This window comes from Falco punctatus (genome assembly GCF_963210335.1).
Source record: "Falco punctatus genome assembly, chromosome: 4".
Taxonomy (NCBI): domain Eukaryota; kingdom Metazoa; phylum Chordata; class Aves; order Falconiformes; family Falconidae; genus Falco; species Falco punctatus.
The window spans coordinates 28,062,337-28,086,706 of NC_137583.1; the positions used below are offsets into that span (position 1 = coordinate 28,062,337).

Genomic DNA, 24,370 nt, shown 5'->3' on the forward strand with positions numbered 1-24,370 from the left:
GGACACCCAGCAGCACCTCGGGATGCTGGGACCCTGCGCTGCCCCGGGGTCACCCACATCCCCTGACCTCACTTCAAGAGTCACCCTTGGAGAGGCTGCACGGGCCACCCCAGGCACAAACCCACCCAGACCGTCCACGGGGTCATCCCATCCCTCCCCTGCCCTCCCCAACATCCAAGCTGCGACAAGCTGCACGTCATGTATTTATAATATAAACTTAGCACATGACATTTCATAGGTTACACAAACATTTGCAGCAAAGCCTGGTGGAGGCAGAGCCGCCCCTTCCCACTCACCTACCGCTGGGCATCAGCTCCACCACCAGCTTGGGGTAGGCGATGTTGGAGCAGCCCACGGCCGTCCCACACACGCGGGTGCACTCCTCAGGGTCCACGCAGGCCACGGTGTCTAAGGGACAAAGGCAGGTGAAGTGTCAGGACCCCTCCTGGGGCAGGGGCCAGACCAGCACCCCCTCCCTCCCCTGGCAGCCCCTTCCACCGGGGCAGATATTGCCCCTTTCTATGGTCACAACGTCCAGACCTCGGCAGAGGACTGGGTGGAGGAACAGGGAGCACATCCCACATGGAGATCCACTTCTGCCTCCCCCCCGGCCTGGTTCCCCTCCATCATCCTCAACACAGCCAGGATCCAGCCCAGCAGCATCACCCTCTTGCACCCAGCCCAGCTCCAGTCCCACCTACCCCCACCGAGCCCTCCCCACATTAAAGCCAGCGACAGCCACCCCGGGGGGGGACCTCCAGAGCTGAGATGGGCCCCACAAGGACCTGGGGCTCTGGCCGGAGGTGGCAGAGCCCGGCGGGCAGGCGCTGCCCTCCCCACGCACGGGGCCAGGCAGGTTCATGCACCGTTGCGGCAATTACCCCAGCATGGGCAGCACCCAGCAGCTTCGCAGGACGCGCGTGGCAGCTGGCCAGGATCGTCAACGCCCAATTACTTCTATGTCTCAACGAGAGCTGAACCCCTTTTTTTTTATTGTTATGCTCATCAAATATTGAAATGGATGGAAATTAATGTCAGGCATAAATATGTATGGGCTGCCTGGCTCTCCGGTCGGCATCCTCCTGGCGAGGAGCACAGGGAGCAGCACGGGTGATCTCGGCACGCAGCTGGGACCGTCACCCCGGCCCCCCTGCATGGTGGCTGCTGCCAAAGTGGGGTGCAGCCCTCAGCCCCCCAGCAGCAGCGTCTGGGGAAGGCAAACACTAGCTGGGAACACATTGGGGCTTTCAGTAAAAAAGCGCGGGTTGCGATGGGGATGCGATGGGAATGCAGCACAGGGTGCAGGCAGCAAACCACAGGCAATGCTCAGCACGTCCCAAGGACGCTAAAAAAGCCCAGCTTGGGCTGTCTTTCCCCGGGGTTAGAGTCAGCACTGGGGCTCCAGCGACTCTGCCCTCCAGCAGCTGAGTAAAGCTGCCATCACCGCTCTGTGCCTCAGTTTCCCTCTCTCTAAAACACCACGTTGCGTGCGGCTGCATGCAAATGGCTGGCGGCAGGCAGGTGGAAGATGCTTCAGAGGACAAAGCAGTGTCTGGGCGTTATAGCCCAGCTGAAACGCCCACTCCAGGGCTCAGCTCTGTCACTGAACCCCTCAGTGGGACCGGGAGCATGCAGGAAGCAGGAGCCAAGCCCAGCAGGGCAGCCGGAGCCCCTGAGCCAGGAGCAGGACCCAGCGTCCTACCCCGCTGCTTTGCTTTGTCATTAGGCCCTCTGCTAGAGATGGGAAATTAATTAGGAGCTTGTAATTAATGCTTCCATCTGCAGCCGGGAGGAGCCTGCCCTGGTGCTGGCTGTGGGAGCAGGGCTGTGTCTGTGCCAGGTGCTGCCTGTCCGGCTGGGTCAGCTGGTGGCGGTCGAGTGGGGACACCTCTGATGGCAGGGACCAACCTGCTCAGCCACAGCAACCTGTCCCTGCAGACAGGCAGGGGATTACAAAGGACCTGCCGGCTTTTCCCCTGCACCGGGCTTCATGCAAGCCAGGGGCTGAATTCCCCACGTGGGGTGAAGACTTCTGGGTTCTCCATCCCAGGGGACTGGGGACAGGTGACCCCGGCATCTTCACCCCACCCAGGGTCAGGCGATGCTCCAGGCGTGGGCTCTGTGGTCCCAATCCCCGCCCAGCAGCGCAGCTGTAGGAGCCAGCACATCGCACGATGGATGGGATGCCACATTTATGCCGCTGTGTAATAAATCATGAGCACACACACCCCACTAAAGAGACCATAAATCTCCTTGCACAATGAAAATGGAGCCAGGGCAGTCAGCGGTGGCTGAGGTGGGTACAACCGCAGCACGCTCCAGCCACGCCATGCACACCCACGCTGGAGGCGCCTGCCCTGATCCAGGGCATCTCCCAACCTACCGGGGCTGGGCCACCCAAGGGGGACAACAACGGGGGATGAGGTGCCGGAGCTCCCCTGTGGGTGGTGGCTGGGCGCTCGGCTCTGTCACAATTGCTGTCCTAGGTGCAACCCCATCAGCGAGGGGGGAAGGGGCACTGCCAGCTCAGCAGGGCTGGGACCTCACCCCAAATACCCAGGTTTGGCTCTAGCACCCTCGGTCTCTGCTGCACCCCTCGCTGCCCAGGCCACCATGTGGAGGTGACATCCCACCACGGGGTCAGCGCAGCCTTTACATAAAGTCATCAGCTCCATCTCAAACACCTCCTGAACTGATAGGCAGCGGGAGCCAAATGCTTCGTTCCTCTTCATGTTCTGATCCCAACACACAGCTGTCGCATCCCCATATCCCGGTGTGCGTCCCCACCTCACTGCCACCTCTCGCACACAACAGACCAGGGCTAAGCACAGCCCAGTGCACAATTCCACACCGGGGGGTGGGCAGGGGGTGATTTTGCCAGCCTTTGCCGTGCACTCACATAAACCCCTTTAATCCAATGCAAGGGGAGAAAAGCCACCGGCTCCCCAAAGCAGCCCATTACTGCAACTTAAAGCTGAGCGGGTGTCAGCCCCTCCTCATCACAGCCTAGCCTGGAGAAAGACTCCCTGGAGTTTCTCCCCTTTCTGCACGTTTCTGACTTGGCTTTTCTTCTAAACCCACCCTGGGCTCGGCACTTTGCCACTCTGCGAGCCCCAGCTGGGGACGGGGTGGCCAGGACGCTGCATGGCCACCGTGTCTACTGAGAGCAGCGCTTTGATGGCCAAGCACCCAGGCCAACGGGTGGCTTCGCCTCAGGAGCCTGACTCAGGCGGGGCTCTCATTTACACAGCTGCAAATCCAGATGAGCTGCACCAACGCCAGGGAGCGAGACGCAGCCCCTGGCACTTACCTTTTTTGCATCGGTGCAAGAATCTGACCCCAATTCTTGAAACTCATCTTTATCTGAGCTTTCAAGCAAAAAGCTCCACGTTTCTGGCTTGTGAGCACCAACTGAGGAATGCAGGGTGGGTTTTTTGCCCACCTCCCAGTTATTAACAGTCTGCCATAGCAAGATCTAGCGACGTGACCATGTCCATGCTGCAAATCTCATGCCAAAGCAGAGGGGTGTTTAGAACAGAATATAATATTTTCAGTTGGAAGGGCCCTACAAGGATCATCTAGTCCAACTACCTGACCACATCAAGGCTGATCAGAAGTTAAAGCATGCTATTAAGGGCATTGTCCAGATGCTTCTTAAACACTGACAGGCTTGGGGTGCCGACCGCCTCTCCAGGAAGCCTGTCCCAGGGTTTGACCACCCTCTCAGTAAAGAAATGCTTCCTCATGTCCAGCCTGAAGCTCCCCTGGTGCAGCTCTGAACCATTCCCACGGCAGTTCTGACCCAGTGCTGCCCCCGGGACTCACCTGGGCTCCGAGCTCGGCACCAGCACGGGGTCCTTGCACTCGGCATAGGAGGGGTTAACCACAAGACAGAGCTGCTTTCCTGGAAAATAGTGACTTACCAGCTGCCATAGCAGGAGGGGGGAGATTTCAGGGGGGAGCCACTTTTGGGTGTTTTTTCAGACAAACACCCAACCCCTCCCCAGCCCCCCACTGACCTCCCACATGGTCCCAGGGGGATGCTGGGGCCAGGGCAGAGGTGTGAGGATGGCATCAGCCGAAAGAGTTAATGTGCAGGCAGGGCTGGGAATGTGTGAAGGCAGCATGTGACTGCAGGTGGGGCAGGGCGGAGTGATGAATCACTCTTTTGCTTTTCCTCTTTTCACTTCTTGCTGTTACCTGTCCGGCCCCAGCACTGCGCTGGCAGGAGCCCACGATAACCCGCCTGCCAGCCAGGGCGATGCACCGGAGGCTGGCGGAGACATTCGCCGCCACGAAACCCACCGGCTGACCCAGTTCTCCAGGAACGATAACCAGGGACGGCGTTTGGGCCGAGAAATCATGCTTTTCTCTGCCCTTTATTAAGCTGGGGTTTTGTTCGTTTGTCTTCCACTTCTTATTTTATCCGGTATTGTTGTTACCTTGAAAGAGCGGAGGATGAGCAGAGTGTGGACCCGGAGGTAGAGGACCCTCCCAGCGGTGCACATTTGCCCCGGCGGTGGGAAGCTCCAGGTTTCCCTTGCCTGGAGCCCTCTTGCCACACAGAGCTGGGAGCGAGCAAGAAACGGAATCCTCCTCCCTGGCAAAGAGCTCCGGCGTGGCGGTAGCAGGCGGAGAAGGGAGCGGCGTGTTTCCCCAGCTGTGCATCGAGCCGGGGAGAGCAAAGCAAAGCAAAGCGCATATTTAAAGGCTGGGGAATAATTAATTCCTTCTTTACTGTCGACATCCAGCGCTCGCTGGGGGTACACCGCTCCCTTCGGAGAGAGGACCGGCACGTGCGGTCACCATGGCTTTCTCCCAGGTGCAGTGCCTGGATGACAGTCACGTCAACTGGAGGTCCAGTGAGTCCAAACCCGAGTTCTTCTACAGCGAGGAGCAACGCCTGGCCCTGGAGGCACTGGCTTCCCGTGGCCCCGATGCCTTCTATGAGGTTCTGAAGAAGGAGAACATCAGGGACTTCCTTTCAGAGCTGGAGCTAAAGAAGATCCTGGACACGCTGGAGACGTATGACCCCGGCTCCGAGTACATCCCGCACCACGGCAGCAACACAGGGGAGAGCGAAGGTGAGCGCAACAGCCAAGGGGACGAGCAGGACATGGCTCCCTCCCTGGAGTACTGGCCCCAGAGGTCTGACCGCTCCATCCCCCAGCTGGACCTCGGCTGGCCCGAGACCATCGCCTACCGCGGCGTCACCCGCGCCACTGTCTACATGCAGCCGCCCATCGAGGGGCAAGCACACATCAAGGAGGTGGTGCGGAAGATGATCTGCCAGGCTCAGAAGGTGAGGTGCGCTGCGGGACAGGGCAGGATTAGCCCCGCTCTGTCCTGCCGAGGACAGATCCTAAGGTCCTGCTCAGCCAGGCGATCCCTCTTCTGTGGGGAGCTCTGCCCCTGCAAAGGCATCGGGGTCGAGCGCTCAGTTTTTTCCATGTTCATTCAGTGTTTGGGGATCAGGTTTTGCTGAATATGCCGTCAACTTGGTACGACACGCTGGGAGCAGCGCGACCCTTCCCATGATCCGTATGGCAGCATCGTTAATCCCAGGGTCCCTATGGGGCTGTGGGGAAAATCACAGGGAGAGAAATGGGTTGAGCTGCTTCCCAGCTGCGAGCCCATGGTCCCAGGCAGCCCACGATCGTTATTCCCAGAGCCCTGTGTGACTGCATGTGGCAACACGCAGGAACCGGAGCCGCCAAACTCAGCCCTGGGGCGAAGCAGCCAAAGCCACCGGCTGGTGCTGACGTATACGAGGGTCAAGTTTGGCCTGAGATTGCTGTGGTGCTCCGAGCTGGCCTCATCCTGCCTTTAAGAGGAAAACCATGAGATGATGGGCAGGACAAGGCTGTGGAGGTGCCAAGGGGATTTGGGTTGAGACTTGCTCTCCTTGTGGCATCAAACCAAGAAGCAAGGGAGTTGAGCTGTGTGAGCGATGGGGTCAGGCTGGTGTCATGGGCAGGAGGGCCAAGGAAGGAGGAGGAGGATGACATGCATTGAAGGCCAGCAGTTGCTGGTATTTTGCAGTGACCCAGTCCCAGCTGGGAAGGACAGGAAGGGTCGGTACGTGTTGGTCTCGCAGTGATTTGAAGCCCTTTGAGCTCTGTGTGTCCACTCCCTTGAGAAATCCAGCTCCAATGGAGAAACGACCCAATGCTGGGGATGCTCCATCAGGAAAATGAGGAGATCCTTACCAGGGTGGCTATGGAGCAGAGGAAGACAGGCTAGGATGCGGTGGGTCCATGTGGCTCCAGAGACCACTGTGCTGGGGCCAGAGACAGTGCTGGGGTTCGCAGATCCTGGCAGGAGCGAGGGGCATGCGGCCATCAGAGCCTCATCAGGACCAAAGGGACGGGGGTCTGAGCACAAAGAGCCCCAGCTCAGGCAGCAAAACTGATGTCCCGATGCATCCAAGGCAGCCAGCTCACGTGGATGGCTGATGCGGGGTGCTGGGGCTGCAGGCAGGAGCCATCTCTGGCCACTGTCACCTTGCAAAAGTTGAGGTGACCTGTCCTTACCTGTCACATTTTCTGACCAAAGGGCTTTGCAGTGAGGGCAAAGGGAAGAGAAGGCTGAAATCCCATGGGATGGAGGATGGGAGAACTCCCCCACGACAAATAATGTCTCATCTTCGGGTTTTTCCAGCTGCCTCTGACCCAGGCTTGCAGCTCCTGCCTGGCTTTGCCTACTCACCGCTTCCCACCTGCCCCCACGCAAATGGCATCTCCTGAGTCATCCTGCCTCCCTCCTCCTGCTCAGCAGAGCCAGGGGCTGAGTCAGGCAGCTGCCCGGCCCTACTGCCTGCACCATCTCCACCTCACCTTGGAGCATCTCCAAGCTGCAGGGATACAGCCACAGCTGATGCTGCCGTGCTTGTCACTGGTACCTTGATGTCCCATGAGGAGGGCTGGGCTCTGCCTCCTAGTCCAGGTGGTCCCTGTCAGTGGGATGAGGTGTGGTGACACCACTGGTGACATGCAGGAGCCTGCTTGGAGCTTGGGACACCCCAGGAAATGTAAAGATGGGTGTGTGCTTCAAACCTGCAGTCTGCAGGGGCTGGGGGTGGCAGGAGCTAGGGGGTCTGACAAGTGGGGCTCTTCCAGAGGTCTCCCACCCCGTATATGAGGACCATAGCTATTGCAGCTGAATCTGCTGTCACACAGCTGAGCCCAGGTGACTGGCTGGTGCGGGTGCCACTAAGTGGGGACACTGGGCTAAAGCACCCTCCTCTGCACCCAGAGAGTTCAGCCAAGGCTTAAGGTCTTCAGGGCAGCTCAGAGGTGAAGGGGTTTGGCTGAGGAAGCCGAGAGTGGACAGAGGAGCAATCCAGCTGCCACCCCCTCAGACATCATGTAGGCTGGCCATGTGCCCTGTCCTTCTGCAGTATCCCTTGGGTCATCCTGTGGAGATCCCTGTCCCATCCCACCAGGCAATGGCCATGCTCTTCATCTGCCTGCGAAGGAGTGTGGGCTTGGGAGAGCTTCAGCGTGGCACCCCAGAGGATGACCCTTGCTCCAGCCACTATCAAAGGCACTTGGTCCAAAATGTTCTCAAGATGACAAACACCAAACAGCGCCGTGCAGGTTGCTGTCTCGTGGCCAGAAGAGCAAAGTTCACCTGAAAGGCAGCCTGGCCGAGGAGAGTTCAGAGCCCACGTGAACGCTGCTGACGCTGGGCAGGCTCACGGCAGCTCAGAGCTGGGGCGAGGAAGCTGGGAGCTGAGATGTGAGGCCCCTTTGATGGTGCAGGTGAACCTACTTGCTTGCAGGAATGAGGCCAAATGCTGCTGAGTTTGGAGCCTCTGCTTTGCTCTGCAGAGAGGCAGCCCCAGGCGAGCCAGAGCAGGGGATGCAAATGATCCCCTCCTCTTTCTGGGAATAAAAGGGAGAGAAGAGAGGCAGGATCCTGCAGCCACGTCCCTGCTCTCCCACCAAAACCCCATCTTTGTGGCCAACGAACGGAGGCGGTCAGGGATGTGGTGCACCACCGGGCTTCACCCTGGAGACCTTCACCAGGTCCAGCCGTTGCACGGCTGTCTCTCCCTTGACACGGATCCCCTCGGGCTGCAAAGCTCACAGGATGGGTAGGGAGGAAGATCTCCGTCCTCTCCTCTTCTCTAGATTTTGGCTCTATCTGACCAGAAACCAGAGCAGGCTGAAAACACCGACCTTGGCCAAAGCCACCAGAGACAGCAGTGAGTCTGACCTCTTCTCTGCACTTGAGGTTCCAGGTTGGGATTGTGGTGATATAATTACCTTGAGCAACTTCCAGCAAAGGTTGGGAGGCCCTATTAATTACTGTTTACAAAACCTTCTGCCGTTCCTGGATGAAAGGGTCGTCAGGGGAGAGCAATTATTAATGTTACTTGTCCCACCTCTCCCTCATCCCAACACGCTTCCTCTAATTGTGCCTTGGTGCCTGACTAATTTATTAGATGCCCACGTGGTGCGCCCCAAAAGTCATTATCTGATGATTCAGACTGAGCTAATAAAGAGCTGTAATTTCCTCTATAAAACATGATCCTGCAGTTTGTGTGCTCATCAAAGCTGTTCAGAGGGATCCCAACACCATTTGCCCAGGGTCCAAGGGGCTGCAATGCTCATTGCTCCTCGAGGTGTTGGGACCCAGCATCTGCACATCCACTGTGTCCAGCAGATCTTGGCAGCTCCTGGGATCCTGGGAAGGAAAGCATCACCTGCTTGGCCTCTGGGAGCATCTTTTGGGGCTGGTTTTCTCCACACCCTCCAGATGAATGGCAAAAGGACAGCAGAGCTGAGATGATGCAGTGGCAGAGGGGCTTTGGGAAGAGATGCATCTCTTCTTCTGCCAAGGACCTCCCCGGCACCGAGCACATGGGGCACTGAGTGCTGCCCTGGTAGAGGTGATGGGGACAAGGACGCCAGATTCACTCCCTGCAGCACGGTTTGCTCCAGGCACTCCCGTTCTCCAGGCTGGGAAACAAGTAGGACACAGGATTTCACTTCTCCGGAGCAGATTGACCTCCATCCTTTGCAGATTAAACCCTCTACCTGGGTTTGGCACAGACACAGCCGGTCCCAGCCGAGGTTGAAGCACAGGCAGCAGCAGATTTCACCCCTGCGGTCCCTGGACAGTCACCGCACTGGGAGCACTGCCAGCACTGTCCTTGCTTTCACCGGTCCATTCTGTGCCAGTGCAGCGCGTTGGCACACTGGCATGAGATCCGGGTGACAAACTGAGGCCAAGCCTGTCCTGCAGGCAAGACGCGGCGGGGAGAGAAGCAGAAGTGCTGAGTGGCAACAGGATGCACCAGCCCAGCAGGAGGAATCGGGTTGAAAACGTGGGTAAGCGGGTGAAAGCCGGGCTGCCTCCCCACTGCCCGAGCCAGCCACCCTGGGCGACTGCCCGCAGCGTGCTGCCTGCTCGCCAGCCCCACCTGAGCGGTGCTTGGGATGGGGGACATCACCGTGCCCTGCCCTCATCCCCGCAAAGCACCTTCCTGTCTGCACAGCCAAAGCAGCAAGCCGAGGTCTAGGGAATGCCAGGACCGCAGTGGGAAAATGCTCTTTTCCTCCCCAAATGAAGGCCAGTACTATTCTCAGCCCCATTTGATAAGCCCTCAGCTTCTCCTGGAGAAAACGCAGTGCACAGGCACAGTGACACCACCAGAGCCACGAGGAGCCAACCTGCCACCAAACCCACCTCCTTGAGCTGCGGAGACGCCATCCCAGCTCAGGTGCCCCTCACCCGGGACTCGCAGCAGCACAGCTCCAAACCAGCTACTTGCTGTAAATGGAAAAGCCAAGCCCTGAGCTTCCAGAGTAGCTTTGAACCTGTCCCGCTTCACATCACTGGTGAGGCAAGCAGCCCATGCAAAGCTGGCACCTGGTTTTCTGCCTCAGTTTCCCCACCAGAACAACGAGAATGGGCAAAACACAGGAGCAGGTGCACAAGGGAGTGAGGATTTATCCTTTCATGGCAAAGCCTGCTGGGAGGCCCTCAGGTGAGGATAAATGGGAATTCAGTTAAAATCGAGTGGCAGAGCCGTATTGTCCCCTCTCAAATGGCTCACTGGCACCTCCCAAAATGCTCCCCTGGCGTTGGGGAGGTCAGGGCAGCATCAGAGACAGGCTAGGGCTCCCCACACAGCCTTGCTCCTCACCCAATCGCCTGCAGAAAAGGAAGAGCCAGCAGTGTCATAATGCACGATCCTCTTCTTAATTAGAGCTCTCCACCTCCTGTGGCACAAAACTAATTAAAAGGCAGCTTGGTGCTTTGAGAACCCCAGACTGGACGTGCCTGAGTGTGCAAGTGCCCGGCCCCATCCCGATCTCTTCCCTCCTGAGGGAGGAGCATCCCAGGGTCTCCCTGTGTCATCCCATGGCATGCACACTCCCATGCTGGTGTCCTCGGGGCTTGGCCACATGCTGTGGCCAGCAGAGCCCCCCTGGAAAGGCGATGGGCCAAGAGCACCCACCTCCCCCTGACCCAGGGCACCTTCCAGGGACAGCCACAGAGATGGGGGCACCGATGGGTTTCCAAGCATGGGATGATGGATGATGACATACCAGTGCCCTGATGACAAGCCACTTTCCTGCACGGCTGTTGCCACCCCGTGTGGGATGAGGGGAGGCAGACATGCTGTGGGGCTGCGCTGCCCTATTGCTATCCCAGGGGCTGCAGCGAGATGCTCAGCTGGGCTACAAGCAGCTGCCTCCAGCCCCTTCACCTGCACCTGTCCCGTGCTGCACCGCTGCTGCTCACTGTCATGGGCAATGCCATCCCCAGGAAGGCAAAATCCATGGGCATGGAGTGAATTTTGATGCTGGGACAGCCATCCCAGCAAAACCCCAGGGCAGCTGGATGCAGCACAGATGCATCTTCCTATTGCATGTGGGACTCGCCCCAGCAACAAACACCCTGGGTACAAGGCAGCTCTGCCTTGCAAAGAATGGTGACACTGCCACATGCCAAACCCTACCGGCGCTGCACAGAGCACTGGCACTGTCAGCCCAGCTCTGCCCTGCTTTCCCCAGCCCGGCAGGAAGAAGCAGAACCCCAGGCACCCACCAGGCTCCCAGCCATGCAAGGGCTAAGCAGCAAGACAGTGAGAGACGTCAGCAGCCCCAATGACAGAAACACTGCCTACCCCCGGTGCTCTGCTTCGGACTCACGGTGGAGAGCTGACTCTGAACCCAGCCACATCGCTGCTAGCAGCAGCCTGGACTTGGAACAGCAGGCAGTCGCAGGTGCTGGGAGCTGCAAACTCCCAGCTGCTTTTAAGCAACCTTGTCAGCTCCCACCCAGACCTGTTTTTTAAAAGTCGTTTTAGCTCCTGAATGCACCTCAGAGGTATCCGGATACTTTCTACCAAGTTTAGGATCGCTTTCAGCTATTTTTTATACCACTTCTCTCATCACAGCATGCACGGTAACCCCAGAGACAGCAGCCACCCCATGCAACGTGCCCTCGGACAGACAGACACATCATTGCACTGCAGGTTTCCCCTCCTGGTGCTCCCTGCCATGGGGCCAGGGGCAGCACCAATAGCAAAGGGACACCAAACTTCTCAGCCCAAAACGGGACTCTAAAATTTGTGGAGCTTGTTGAAGGCAAGAAAGTTAGATTCACCCTCATAAATCAATTTTTCACAAGTATATTATGTTACAGGCCACTAGCAGAAACCAAACCTCCCATAGTGACAGCACAGGAATGGGTCTGGGGGCTCCTGCTTTCCACCCTCAGGCTGGCCAGAGCCGAGGGGGGAGCCCAGGCTCCCCCACACCAAATCCTGACCTTCTAGAGAGAGAAGCTCCTGCAAAACAAATGCTGGCTATATGTTGGGGTTGTCACTGGGCCATGCTACCAAGACTCATGTCTCTCCTCCCCTCTCCAGGTCATTGCGGTGGTCATGGACATGTTCACCGATGTAGACATCTTCAAGGACCTCCTGGACGCAGGCTTCAAGAGGAAAGTGGGAGTCTACATCATTTTGGATGAAACCAACGTGAAGCACTTCCTTCAGATGTGCGAGCGAGCCCAGATGCACGCTGGACACCTGAAGGTAAGGCTGGCCCGAAGGGCCGGGGCCGGGTAACCCCCTCCACACAGGGAGATGACCAGATCTACCAGCCCTTCTCCCTGAGAAACAGGGCTACCAAGTCCTGCCTTGGGGGGATCGCAGCCCCCAAACTTTGGGCAGTGCTAGATGAGTTTAGTCCATTTTCCTATAGCCAAAGCTGAAAGTGATGCCCAAAGCCAGAAGCAGCAGGATGGAGGGGAACGGATGAGAGACTCAGACGTGGATTTCCACCCAGCAAAGCTGGCTGCGGAGAGCCCAGGGGGCTACTGGTACCCAGCCAGAGCTTTGGGGCAGGGGGCATTCAGGGAGCTGCAGCCCCACGGGGTGAGGCAGGAGTCAAGCAGGGCACTGCAAAGCCCAGGGCAGAGCTACGTGCTCAGCTCCTTCTGCTGAACAAGCCAGGAAGAGGGAAGGCACGAGGCAGATGCTCTGCCAGGGTTGGTTCCACGTTGTCACCAGCCCCACGCCGGCTCCCGCCCCAGGGGCAGGACTGGCAGGAGCAATCGCCGGCCAGTTCTCTTCCTTTCGGGCTTTCCTGCAAGTCAGAGGCAGGAATTAAAAAACTTGATTTTCCCCTTTTCTGGAGACTCCGCCCCAGCACAGGGCTGGGAGCAGAGCAGGGAGGCACCCACGCTGCCCGCGGCCCCGGCAGCTGCCAAGGATGCCCGCGCCGGGCAGCGCAGTCGTGGGACTGATCTGCCCGCACATGCCGCATTCACCTGGCCCCGGGGGTGCTGGCAGCCGCACGTGACATTGCTCCTGTGCACGAATCCTGCTTGAAACAAGGGAAGATAGAACAGCACGGAGGATGCCTGGCAGCACAGGGGCTCCATCACCAGCCCAAAGTGCCCCAAAGCCCTTACATGTCCCTGTTCATGATGGGGTGCAGAGAAAATCACCTGGCACGGTGCTTGTGCAAAGGCAGAAGAAGACAAAGGGGCAGAGGAGAGGGTGGGGGGGGTGTATCAGCCACAGGAGCAACAACAGGAGCAAGGACCCTCGCTCCAGCTGCAGGACAGAGTCCCAGGCTCTCTGCTGGGCGAGATGCTCCCATCAGCAGCATCGGATGCAAACACGCCGGAGCAGCCCAGCAGTTTCACTCTGGGGCTTGCAGACACCCCTCTCCCGGCTGTACTTCCCCCGCCGGCTGTGAGTCGCTCAGCCTCGCCTGTTGCTTGGCAGAACAGTGATGGTTCCGCGCCTGACGTCACCCAGCCGTGCGCTGGCTGCCAAATGGCCGGCAGGGAGGCCCGTGCCTGGGCAAGCTCGCCAAATGTGCTTACAGTGAGGGCAAACCCCCAGCTGAGCAGGAACACGCAGGAGCCACGACACCCTCACACCAGCCTGCGGCAGGGCTGGGACAGAGTGGGGCTCAGGGACCCCCACCCCAGGGAGCCGAAAGCACCAGCCACCCGAGCCACATGCCTTGCCCAGCCACCGAGCCCGCCAGCCCGGCTTAATTGGTGCTCACAACAAATTAAAGCAGACTCAGCTGAGTCCAAACTCCCCGGAGAGTCTGGTATGCTGCAGACTGCTGTGGCTCCGAGACCAGAAAAGCCAGAGCTGACGCACACCGGTGTTTTAATGCATGAGCAGCCCAGTGGCAGGACTGGAAAAGCAGGAGAACATCTGCAAAGCTCGGCAAATGCCTAGAAGTTAGGATTTGCCGCATATTGCAGCCAATTTGCTGGCATGGGATGCAGCAGGGCAGGAGGCTGTGAGGAAACTAGGGCAGTGTCTGGGAGCTGTTTCGTAAGCCAGGAGATGCTAACAAAACGTACGTCGTTATCTCAGCGCCTTCTGCACTTCGCAATTAGCAAGCTGGCTCAGGCAAGGCAGTCGCTTCGTTGAGCAATGGCAAGTGCTTGGGGAGTGATTCACCCTGTCCCGGGCTCGGCAGCCCGCTGGGTGCTTGCTTGCTGCGCGTTCGTCTTGGGAGAGATTAAATAAACAGATCTTACTTAACAGCAGCGATACGCCAGGAGCAAGGAGGAAGGGAAAGGTAACTGGCATCTTGCTTCTAGGGAGCTTTGTTCCCCTGGGTGTTACCTGAGAAAAACCGACGGCTGCTGCGTGCCTTTGTGCGAAGGTTCAGCTCCAAGTGGGGGAGATTAGAGCCCTGGCAGAGCTGCTGGGGGTGCCCAGGCTGGCGACGGGCAGGGGGCTCAGCCTTGGGCGCAAGCAGTACTCGACAGCAGGCCGGTGTGCACCCCACCACCGCCCTTGGCAGCCTCATGTGTAGGGACAACAGGACAGGGATGGGAATTGGCACCCCAACCTGCTTGCCAGCACCTCCCAGCACCCCCCAGTGCCGCCCACTGTGGTGCTCAGCACCAGTTTCCCCCCAACCACACCAGGCAAAAAGGCAAATGCTAGAAAAAAAGTAAAATGAAATGCACAAAAAGAAACCCCACCCGAACTTCTCCATTCAGTGTGTAAAACTTCCCTGGAAACCCGATCAGGAATGCTTTTGCGTCGTGCTAAAACCAGTGCTGAATCACCGTCCCTCCTGCCAGGCACGCAGGAGTGGGGACCAGCCTTAGGGCTGCACCAGGGCATGGCCTGCAGGGAGAGGGGAGACCCCAGGGAAGCAGATGAGGAAAGCTGGAGGCCAGGGAGACAAATACTTTTCATGCTTTTTTTTTAAAAAAAAAACAAAACCAAAAAATAACCAAAAAACCAAACAAACACAAAACAACCAGCCATGGAGGGCATGACCCAGTGACGACACAGTGCCTTTAGCAATGGCATTACCAACATCCCAGCAGGAACAGGAGGAATGCAGGTACTTTCACAAGAAAATATTTTCTCCCCTCCCAGGGGAGACCATTTGCGGTCAAAGATGCTATCTCCACTGAAAAATGTGCCCGTGCCCTCCACAGAGATGCACGGAGGCATGAGCCAGACTGAAGACAAAACCCATTTTCTCAGAGCTGGAGCCTCTCCTCCTTGCCTGGTCTCCCTGGGGGGAGGACACGCCGCTCCCCAGCCACCTCCGCAGGGACCTGCTGCCTTTTGGCCCACATCCTCCAGTTTTGTTTCCCAGGGGTGAAAAGATGTTGCCCCACTGTTTTTTTTTTCCCCAGCCACCCCTACAACCAGGGCTGGATGCTCAGGTTTAGGAGCACAGCAAGGAGGGAGCCCGGTGGAGGACAAGCCCACTGCCATTGGGTCCCCGTGCGCTGTCCTGGGGTCACCACCTCCCCCTAAAGCCCCTTGTACGTCTCCTGCCAGGGAGGAGGTGAAGCATCACCTCTCCCACGGTGGCATTTGCATAGATTGCAGGAGGTGGAAAGCATTTGGCAGCGCTATCACACACTGCTTGCCCATGGATGCAGGCAGCGCTGAGTGCGGGACGTAGGAAACACTGCCCAACACCTGGGCAGAGCAGGAAATCCCTGAAGTCCATGGCTTGCTGGGTGACCTCGGGCAAGTTATCTTCCCATCACTGTGGCCAGCTCTGAGCTGGCCATGAAGAGTGTTCCCCAGTCCTCTAAGGGGCTGTGGAGCATCCACGGGGGCACCGATGCTGGTGAATGATGCTCTGAAGACCAGCCCTTCGCTCCTGCGCCTGCTCACCCTTGTGCTTTTGCTTTGCAGAACCTGCGAGTCCGGAGCACAGGGGGGACAGAGTTTTTCACGCGCTCGGCCACCAAGTTCAAAGGGGCTTTGGCCCAGAAGTTCATGTTTGTGGACGGGGACCGGGCCATGTGTGGATCCTACAGGTAATCAGCGGTGTCTCCTCTTGCCCACCCCATGGAGGTGTTGGTCAAAGGGCCGACATGGACCCACATGGTCCAGCTCCTGGTCCTGCCCAGCATGGCCCCAGGACCCTGTCCCAGGCATGCTCCCCTCCTCCTAAACCAGGAGATGATTTTGCAAGGCTCCACCTGAGATCTGGAGTAGGACCCAAGGGGTCTCCACCACCCCACAGCCAGGTCTAGGACACCCCTTCCCTTCTTCTCGGAGGTGGTGGGACACACCAAGTGCTTCTGCCAATGGATGTGATGAGCACAAGGAAGGACAAAAGCACCCAGTTGCAGCCAGTCCTAGCTCTTACATTGACCTCAGCTTTTCCAGTTAAACATTCCCAGTACAAAGTATTTTCCAATTTGTCCAAATGAAAATTTACTTTGGTAGAGATAGTCAGTCTTGGTAAGCTTTTCAGCTCTAAAGAACAAGTTTCACAAACATGGAACTGAAACATTTCCTACTTTCTGGCCACAACAAAAACTACGTCCGTTTATGAGTCGCTTTTCTTAACGAGCCCAAACTGAGAAAGGAAAAGTGGCCAACAGTAAAGCAAAAAACTACCTGGCCAACAGCAAACACCTTCTACTTTTACTTCAAGTTCCAGTGTGCTCAAGACTTCAACCCTTCATTCTAATTTGGAATGAGAGCTATTTCTTCGATCTCATTATTATTAATGTTTACAGTGAGATCATGTCCCTGCTAGCACGATCAATCCCTCGGGGAAAGCCGAAAGCCAGGGCTGGGGAGAGGCGTGTTATTTACCAGTGAGCGCTCAGAGAGTTCCCAATGTGTTTCTGTTCCAGTTTCACCTGGTCTGCGGCGAGGACAGACCGAAATGTCATCACAGTCCTCTCGGGCCAAGTGGTGGAGGCATTTGACAAGCAGTTCCAGGAGCTCTACCTCATGTCCAAAGGGGTGAGCCTCAAGTCCATCTCCATGGGTGAAGAGCCTGAGCCCGAGCCTGTAACGCTGCCCTCCGTCGTGCCAGTGACCCCTGCCAACGCTGTGGTGAAGAAGCTGATAAACCCTAAATACGCCCTGGTGAAGGCCAAGAGCGCCGACCAGATCAGCAAGACTTCATCTGAGAACCAGGACAAGAACCAGAAGACAGACAACAAAGGCAAAGCCCTGCCTGAGGGCCAGGGAGGCGACAGGCACGGCGACATGGCAGACCTCTCCCTGCTCATCCACCCCGGCCTCCTGAATCTGGAGAAAGCCAACATGTTTGACTATCTGCCCACCTGGGTTGAGCCCGACCCTGAGCCCGGGAGCGAAGTCTTGGGTTACATCAACATTATTGACCCCAAGATAAAGAACGTGAAGCTCTCGCAGATGAACCGCATCAAAGTCTGTGATGTCTCCCAGGCCAGTGCCCAGCACCGGCAGATGCTGAAGAACAGGGAGATGGAGACCAAGAAAAACTCAGACCAAGAGCCACCTCTGGTGTCCCCCTGTCAAAGACAGACCCTACAGACCACCATGGAAGCTCCTGCAGCCCCTGCTACCAGCCCCGTCGAAGGCACCAGCTGGACAATGAGGCAAGCAGGAACATTTACTGCTTCACCATTGGGCCACCGCTTGAAGCCACCAGAGGAAACAAGAGAAGACATCAAGCCACCAGTTCCAAAGCCAAGGACTGTCCCTGTTGGCATCCTTATGACCAAAGTCATTACGCCCTGTGACAGTGGCGTTGCCTTGGAGGGTGACACACAACCACCACCAGCTGACCAGACAGCTGCGAAGCAGGAACCAGAGGAGGACCCCAACAGAACTTCAATTGACACCTGCCATCTGCAGCCAGACCAGCCAGTGGCAGGGCCACAGGAAGACAAAGGGCCTCCCTGTGCCCACAATGGGCTGGGAGAAGAGGAGGAGGAGGAGGAAGAGGAGTACATCACTCTCAGTGACCAGGAGAGCTACTCCAGCAGCTCTGCTGACCACAGCTACCGACGCTCCAATGCCTCCTCCATCTCAGATGAGTACTTTGAGGTGAGGGATCGCTATGGGCCACTCCGACGAACCAACTCAGATGTCACCCACAATGGGGAGATCCTGCCCATGCAGAGGAAGCTCAGCGACCCTCACATCAGCCGGGGCACCTTCCTCAGCCCCCTGGGGAGCCTCCCGTCCCTGAAGCATGTCCGCATGGAGGACGTGACGAAGAGGAGGAGCAACGCTGTGGAGATAAGGTGTGTGCTGCCCCGCACCATTCTGGACGGCAACAGCTCCTACCCCAGCAGTACCACGCAGGTAGGACTTTTTGCTATAACCTTCCCTGTTTCTCCACCCTACAAAGGTTGCAAACCTGGAGGTGACCCAGCCAGCTCAGCCAAGGTGTGGCGTCATCCTTAGCTTTGGTGTCGCGTCCTAGATGCTGAGATCAGGCTTCCTATGCGGGAGAATAACGCCCTACGCGTGGCGATGGCAGGAGTCACCCAAGAGGTGCTCTTGGTCAGGAAGGTGGTGTCCGTATTGGTGTCTGGGAGTGCAATGGGAATGGCTAGTAAAGGGGAGATTTTGAGAAATTAAAGATTATCCCATGGCATCAGGCTATGGGATGGAGCCCAGCAGCTCCAGGCATAGCTGTACAGCTGAGCCTGGAGCTGCTGTGCTCTGTCCTACAGCCCGTCAGCGGTGGCATCATGCCCAGCCAGGGAAAGACTGCGCGTGCAGGCGTGTCCTTCGCAGGCTTGTTTTCTAGCTCCTTGCAAAAGCGATTAGTATCAAAGTAAAAGCACTCGGACACACAATTAGGCAGAGCAAGACAGCAGAGGAACAGGGACAGCAGCCTCTGTGGGCGAGCGCTGCAGTCAGCAGCTTTGTGGCTGATCCACGAGTGACGCCAGACCTTGTCACCCCACGGGGAGCATGCCAGCACCCCACTGCCAGACCACAGGGTGCACGCCACCGTCCCCACTGCTAGAGCAGGGGGTGAGTGCCACCGTCCCCGCCATAGCAGGGGCATCACCCTGTCCAGGCAGGGGGATTGCAGGGTCAGTCCCCTGTTTCCACCCAAGCGCTGCAGACTGTTGCACCACGACGAAGCATTCTCAAGGCTCCCCAGCCGCTGTTTTGGGGGCATTCAAACCTCCAGCGCTAAATCAGCAGCTGAAATCACTGAAGCCACCTGAGGTTACCCCAGCTGAGCATCTAATCTGTATTTACAGGGAATTAAATTTACTAGCCCAGAGTCCACTTGCTTCTCCCTTCCCAGCCAGTGACACAGATCTCAAAGCAGGGTTTTAATCCTTTGCACATCAAATGTCCCCTCATGCCCTGCAGAGCTGCGCAGGGTGAGAAGCACCGAGCCCTTTGATGCTCTGTCACCCAGGTCCTGGGTGCCACCTTGCTCAGGGTGGCCAGGTATGTTGGTGTTCCTGCAATAACTTGTTCTGGCCCTTTCATGAAAGGCAGATAATTAACACGCCGTCAGGGTTAGGAAAACTAGCACTCAGCTGATGCAAATGCACAGAGAATAGTTTCTCCCATGTGTAAACCCAACAAATATAAGCAACCCTTGATTAACTCTCTAGAAACCTTGAATCCAACAGGAACCACCATCAACCCCCACCAAACACTTTTATTCTGGGTCCACGTTTCCCACACACTGGCCCGTAGCCCAGCGCAGCCCAAGCCACAGGCGGAGGCTCACGCAGGGCAAACATCACGTTTTCCATCACGCTGAGAACACAGCACCCAAGTTACCCCTGGAGCATCGCCTTGCCTAAACACACGCAACCCTGCCCACACCTGGCTGTGTGGTTAATAGTGTACAGTAGCGTTGGCTGATGCACACCAGGCACAAGGAACACGCCCGGGACACTCGGGTCCTCTCCTGTCCCTCTCCCTCCTGCAGAGCCCCCAGGTCTGTGCAGAGAAGTTTCCAGACAAATCCCCCTCCCATTCAGAGACAGGCAAAATACCCACCCTGCCGGCTCCACATCCACACAGTGGGGCTCTCACCTGGGTACAGGACCCTGCTGATCATCCCCGGCATGATGATAACGAACAAGGGCAGCATCTTCAGGTAGCTGGCCAAGATGGAGCCAGCCTTGGCGTGACCCAGGCTCTTTGCAGAGAGCGACCGCTGGACGATGACCTGTGGGAGAGTCGGACAGGACAGCTGAGCAGCCACCAACATTTTGTATTCCACATCAGCTTTCTCCTTAACAAACTGCATCCCAAGCATCTCCAGATGGAGATGGAGCCACTGGGCATAGGGCCCGAACACATCTCCCAAATGCGGTGTAGATGTGTACCCAACTCACGGGCTGGGTTTCTCTCCAGACCAGCAACCGCTTGGTGTGATGCCATAGCACCACAAAAGCCCAGCGCACCCACAGCAGGGTGTCCTCCCGCCAGTGTCAACCATTCCCCACCAACACCCTCTCCCCTCTTGCCCCTTCTATTCCATCTCCTCCCCAAAGAGTGACCACAATGAAATGGACACCGAGTCCAGCCTGCTCCTACCACAGCTCCACCACTCACACTGCTCAAACCATCCCACCTCAAAGCTCTGGCCAAGCGGTTCATCCACCACGCAGCCAGCCTTTGGGCTTTAAGGCAATCTCCCTTAAATAGGCAACATCCGTTGGAAACGCTGACTTTAAAAGAGCTCAGACTCTCCCCAAAGACTTGCAAAGAACTGCTCAGCACCTGGCAGGATTCAGCCACTCCTGAGCCCCCTGGCTTATGCCGCTGGTGGGCAGGAAGGACAAGGTGCCAGTTCCTAGGGGTGGGATGTTCAAGGAAGCTGTGGTTTAACTTCTGCCTGAGAGTTAGAACATGTCAGGAGCCACAGGACCCACCACCCAGCTCAGGCACCATGTGCACCACATCAGACACATGATGACCTCGAAGAGAGAGGAGCTGAATCACCCCTACCCCTTCCACCTGAAGACATCTCAGACCTTAGCACTGATTTTAAGGAACCTAGCATTACCTAAGCTAAACTGCTTTAATGCAGCCCTCCTGGTCAAAGCAGGTGTCTGCTCGAGGACCAGAGAGGTCATCAGGACATCGGGATTAAATGACTAAACACCAAGACGATGCCCACAGCATGGTGGAGATGTGGTGCTGGCAGCACGCGGCAGAGGCAGGGCAGGTCGGTGCAGCCAGCTCCGCAGCCTCCCAGCCCCAGCTCATCCTGCCCTCAGCACCTGCGCTCGCCAGATCCAATCTCACCCGGGTACATCTGCACAGGGTGCAATCACACCTCCAGATTGCGGTGCAGACACACCCAAGGAGGCAGATAAATATCTGGTGACCACAGCCGTGCATTAAGGCCTTACCCAGTCCAAAATTAAGATTAATGGTGCTCAGACCCGACCCAAACGTGTGTCTCAACCCAGCTAATCAGAGCCACCCCCGCAGTAGTGTTGCAGCTCACTGTTGTTTCCTGATCCCACCTCATCTCCCAACCCTCCCTCCTTTCATCTGATCTCAGCGGCCACTTAATCCCGCAGGTTGGGTCCGGATGACTGAATGATCTTTGGGCCTTAAATGAGCACTTAGATGATTTAGACAGGTGTTCAGGCTGCTGCTGGAGAGAAGGCATTGAGATGCCGCTCGTGTCCTTGGTCCTGGATCTCCAGGCGGCAGTGACCTGGCTCAGGACACTGAGCTGCTGGTCTGCCTGGGCAGCAGCCGCTGAGATGCTGCGATGTGCAGGACAGTGCCTTGCCAGAGCAAGAAATGGGAGGAGCAGTGACGGTTAAGGCTTGAGGCAGTTTTGAGCTGTCACCAGTGTCAGAAGGATTTGGGCAAGGGCGTACCCCAAGTGGCAGAGGGATTTGTCCATGAGGACCAAGTCCGCAGCACAGCCATGCGAAGGGGTGTCCTTGCAGGGCAGCAGCATCTTTACGACAGCAATGGCTCATGTCTTTCTCTGCTCTCTAACAAACAGGGGACACACATCTACCGCTACCGACCCCGGAACCCCGTAGGCAGAGAACAAGTCAAGGAGGTTTCCTGCTCCCCAACGCATGAGAAACCCCCCGGGGCCACCAAATACAGAGGGGATGGAGCCGAACCCAAAAAGACCATTGCAGGCAGCCAGCCCTACTGGCAGAGCAAAGCATTCAGCCCCAGCAAGCCCACACAGCCCGGCCACCTCTCACCAAGCAACCCCAGAGCAACCAGCAAACGCTTGACCTCCCTGCCGGAAAGCCAGAAGACAACTGAGGAGATGAGGACACCCCTCGGCATCCCGCTCTCTAAACTGTCCCAGTCCAAGCACCTCAAGAACAGGGTTGCGGGAACCCCAGGTGCTTCTACTGACTCCAAAAAGAAGCCTCCTGAGACCACCAGCCAGAAGGAGCACTAGGCACCGATGAAGGTGGACTTCCAGGGCAAGAGCAGTAGTAGAGCGTGCCTGGACCCCAGGCAGCGCCGTGTTACATGGGGCAGGGGATTCTTGTTTACATTTACCTGGTCGGTGCACCAGTACCACGTGGCCATGATAGACAGCCCAAAAGTCATCCCAGTCCAGGGCAGATCTCCAGAGACTGGGTCTCGGAAGAGGTGCATTGCATCCGCTCTGGGCAGGTGGCACGTAGTGTTGGGAACAATCTTGGATGGTATGGCTTTTAAATAGGCCTCTTCCAGGTTGGGGTAACCTCCGATCTCATTAAAAGCTGGAAAGCATCATTGGGAGACGCTGGTTAGAGTCGAGCAAAACCCGGTGGCCTGTGAGATCAGCTGGCAAAACACTTGCCAACTTGTTAACTCAGAAGTGCTGCCCAGAGAGGGAGGGCTTGTTCGTGAACATGTTGTCTTCTAGTTATTTAAGAGACTCTTCTATTAACATTTTGCACAGCAGGTCCCACTGCAGTCCGCCCTCCCTTCAGAGGGTGACCTGTGTCCTGGGACAAAAGCTCCTCAAGGGACCCTCCTCTTTTGACCTCGTACTGTAAAAGCAACCTGTTCATTAAAGCTCCCCAGTTCCAGAACAGGGGAAACTCACCTAGGACTATTAAAATGCAAGATTAGGTAGCCTTTGACTTGATATACGACAGCTCAAGGTGCCTTGGCACAAGTGTCCGGCCAAACGTTTTCTACCCTTTTCAGTGCTTCCCCAGCACCCCCCACGCAGCTCCATCCCCCAACCTCCAGCAAGCAGTAAAAACAAAAACAATACACAAAAAAAGACCCTCTTCACTGCATTTTTCCTAGGAAATGGGATCCAAGGTCTGGGTTTTAGCCTGAGGAGTACGTGCCATGAACAAGCCCTAGCAAGCGAGCCTCTGAGCCCTTGGCAGCTGCGTTGGTGCTCCTCCTGCCTGCGCCGCAGCTTCCAGCAGCTGCCAACCAGCCCCAGGCTCTGCCCTGACCCACCATCGCCTCCCTGCTCCTGGGGGGCACTGGCTCAACGCTCCTTGCAGCTCCCCTGCTACCTCCAGCAGGAGAATTTTGGAGCCAGAGGCATTGCTTTTTGGAGGAGGGAGAAATGGGAGGCACCCACCCCGCTCCCCCCACGTGCTGCGGCCACCCATGCAGTGGCTGTGGAGGAGATAAGCAGGGAGGTGCATTGGCACCCCCATACCCACAGCAGCTGCAGGTGCTTGGGAGAAGAGAGGAGGCTCTGGGGCCTCTATGGGTCTCGTGAAGGGGAGAATCAAACCAAGACCCATGAGCATCCCTCAGTGGCATTCCCCATCTGGTCCAGCTGTTGCATCCTGCATCCCTTCCACCAATGCCCATGGGCCACAGTCCGGACCCTCAGCTCGGCCCCCTCCAACATGGCAGTGTGAGGTGGGAACACGCTCCTGAGAAATTGCCCTCCCGCAGGACTGCACTCCTGCGCCCTGCTGTCTGAGACCAAGAGCAAATCCCTCAGGCATCAGATGCTGGATGCTGGGATCACCATCAAGTGCCAGCTTGAGCAAATCCCAATTTCCAAGACAGCCACCCCGCTTCGTTGTCCCCTCCTGCCTGAGGACAGCCGTTTCCCTGTAGCCCTTCCGTTTCCATCGCTGACCTGCAGCCCTTTCCCCACCACAGGGCACCCCTGAGCTGAGCCTTTTGGGGAGCTTGCAAAGGGGCATCACGCACTGTGCCCCCCCTTGGCAAACCGGCCCCTCGTATGCCACAAGGAGCCAGCGTTTGTCAGCTCCTCCCGCTCTTGTGTAAGCAGCCCTGGCCTCCCTCCAGCACCCGCTTTGTCCGGGCACCAGCTACTCCCAAGCTTTGCATGGGCGTTGGGCACCAACAAAGGCTCTCCAGAGGCAGAGGGCGAGCACCAAGAGCGGAGATTCGTGCCCAGGGGTGTGGGCCTGCTCCCTTCCCAAAGGTGTTCGCCGGCAAGTCACGACACCTACGCCTACCGAGATGGAAGAGCGGGGAAAAAGCTTCAGGGCAATGGGAGCTGAGCCTGCAGATGCCAGGCTGCAGCCCGCGGGCTCCGCCGGGATTAACAGCCCCATGGTGGATGCCAGGTGGGGCGTAGGGTGGCACAGTCTCTTATCTGTGATGCCGGAGCCAGCAGAGCCACCCCCAGCACTGCCACCCGCCGAAACAGCCACCGAGCTCTCTGTTAAGCAA

At 57.3% G+C, this 24,370-nt stretch overlaps 2 protein-coding genes across 2 annotated transcripts in view; one reads left to right on the plus strand and one right to left on the minus strand.

Moving 5' to 3' along the window:
- SLC5A10 (solute carrier family 5 member 10) overlaps nt 1–24,370 on the minus strand; it is a 38,846-nt gene that overhangs the window by 4,680 nt on the left and 9,796 nt on the right. The window contains exons 4-6 of the mRNA XM_080386620.1: nt 22,259–22,464; nt 19,793–19,928; nt 301–408 (exon numbers count right to left, since the gene is read on the minus strand). Of these exons, the coding sequence (XP_080242746.1) occupies nt 301–408; nt 19,793–19,928; nt 22,259–22,464 (450 nt within the window). The remainder of the gene's footprint in view (nt 1–300; nt 409–19,792; nt 19,929–22,258; nt 22,465–24,370) is intronic.
- FAM83G (family with sequence similarity 83 member G) lies at nt 315–22,352 on the plus strand. Its single transcript, XM_080386619.1, has 5 exons — nt 315–5,302; nt 11,891–12,058; nt 15,677–15,801; nt 16,633–18,079; nt 21,735–22,352. Exons 1-5 carry the CDS (start codon nt 4,808–4,810, stop codon nt 22,152–22,154), a joined length of 2,655 nt encoding a protein of 884 aa, XP_080242745.1. The 5' UTR covers nt 315–4,807; the 3' UTR covers nt 22,155–22,352.

What these genes read in the sequence shown, in the direction of transcription:
- FAM83G (XM_080386619.1), top strand. Translation starts at nt 4,808, where the DNA reads ATGGCTTTCTCCCAGGTGCAGTGCCTGGATGACAGTCACGTCAACTGG. An exon ending in TGATCTGCCAGGCTCAGAAG is followed by an intron (nt 5,303 to 11,890) that starts GTGAGGTGCGCT and finishes TCCCCTCTCCAG; the next exon opens with GTCATTGCGGTGGTCATGGA. An exon ending in ACCCCAGCAGTACCACGCAG is followed by an intron (nt 18,080 to 21,734) that starts GTAGGACTTTTT and finishes TCTAACAAACAG; the next exon opens with GGGACACACATCTACCGCTA.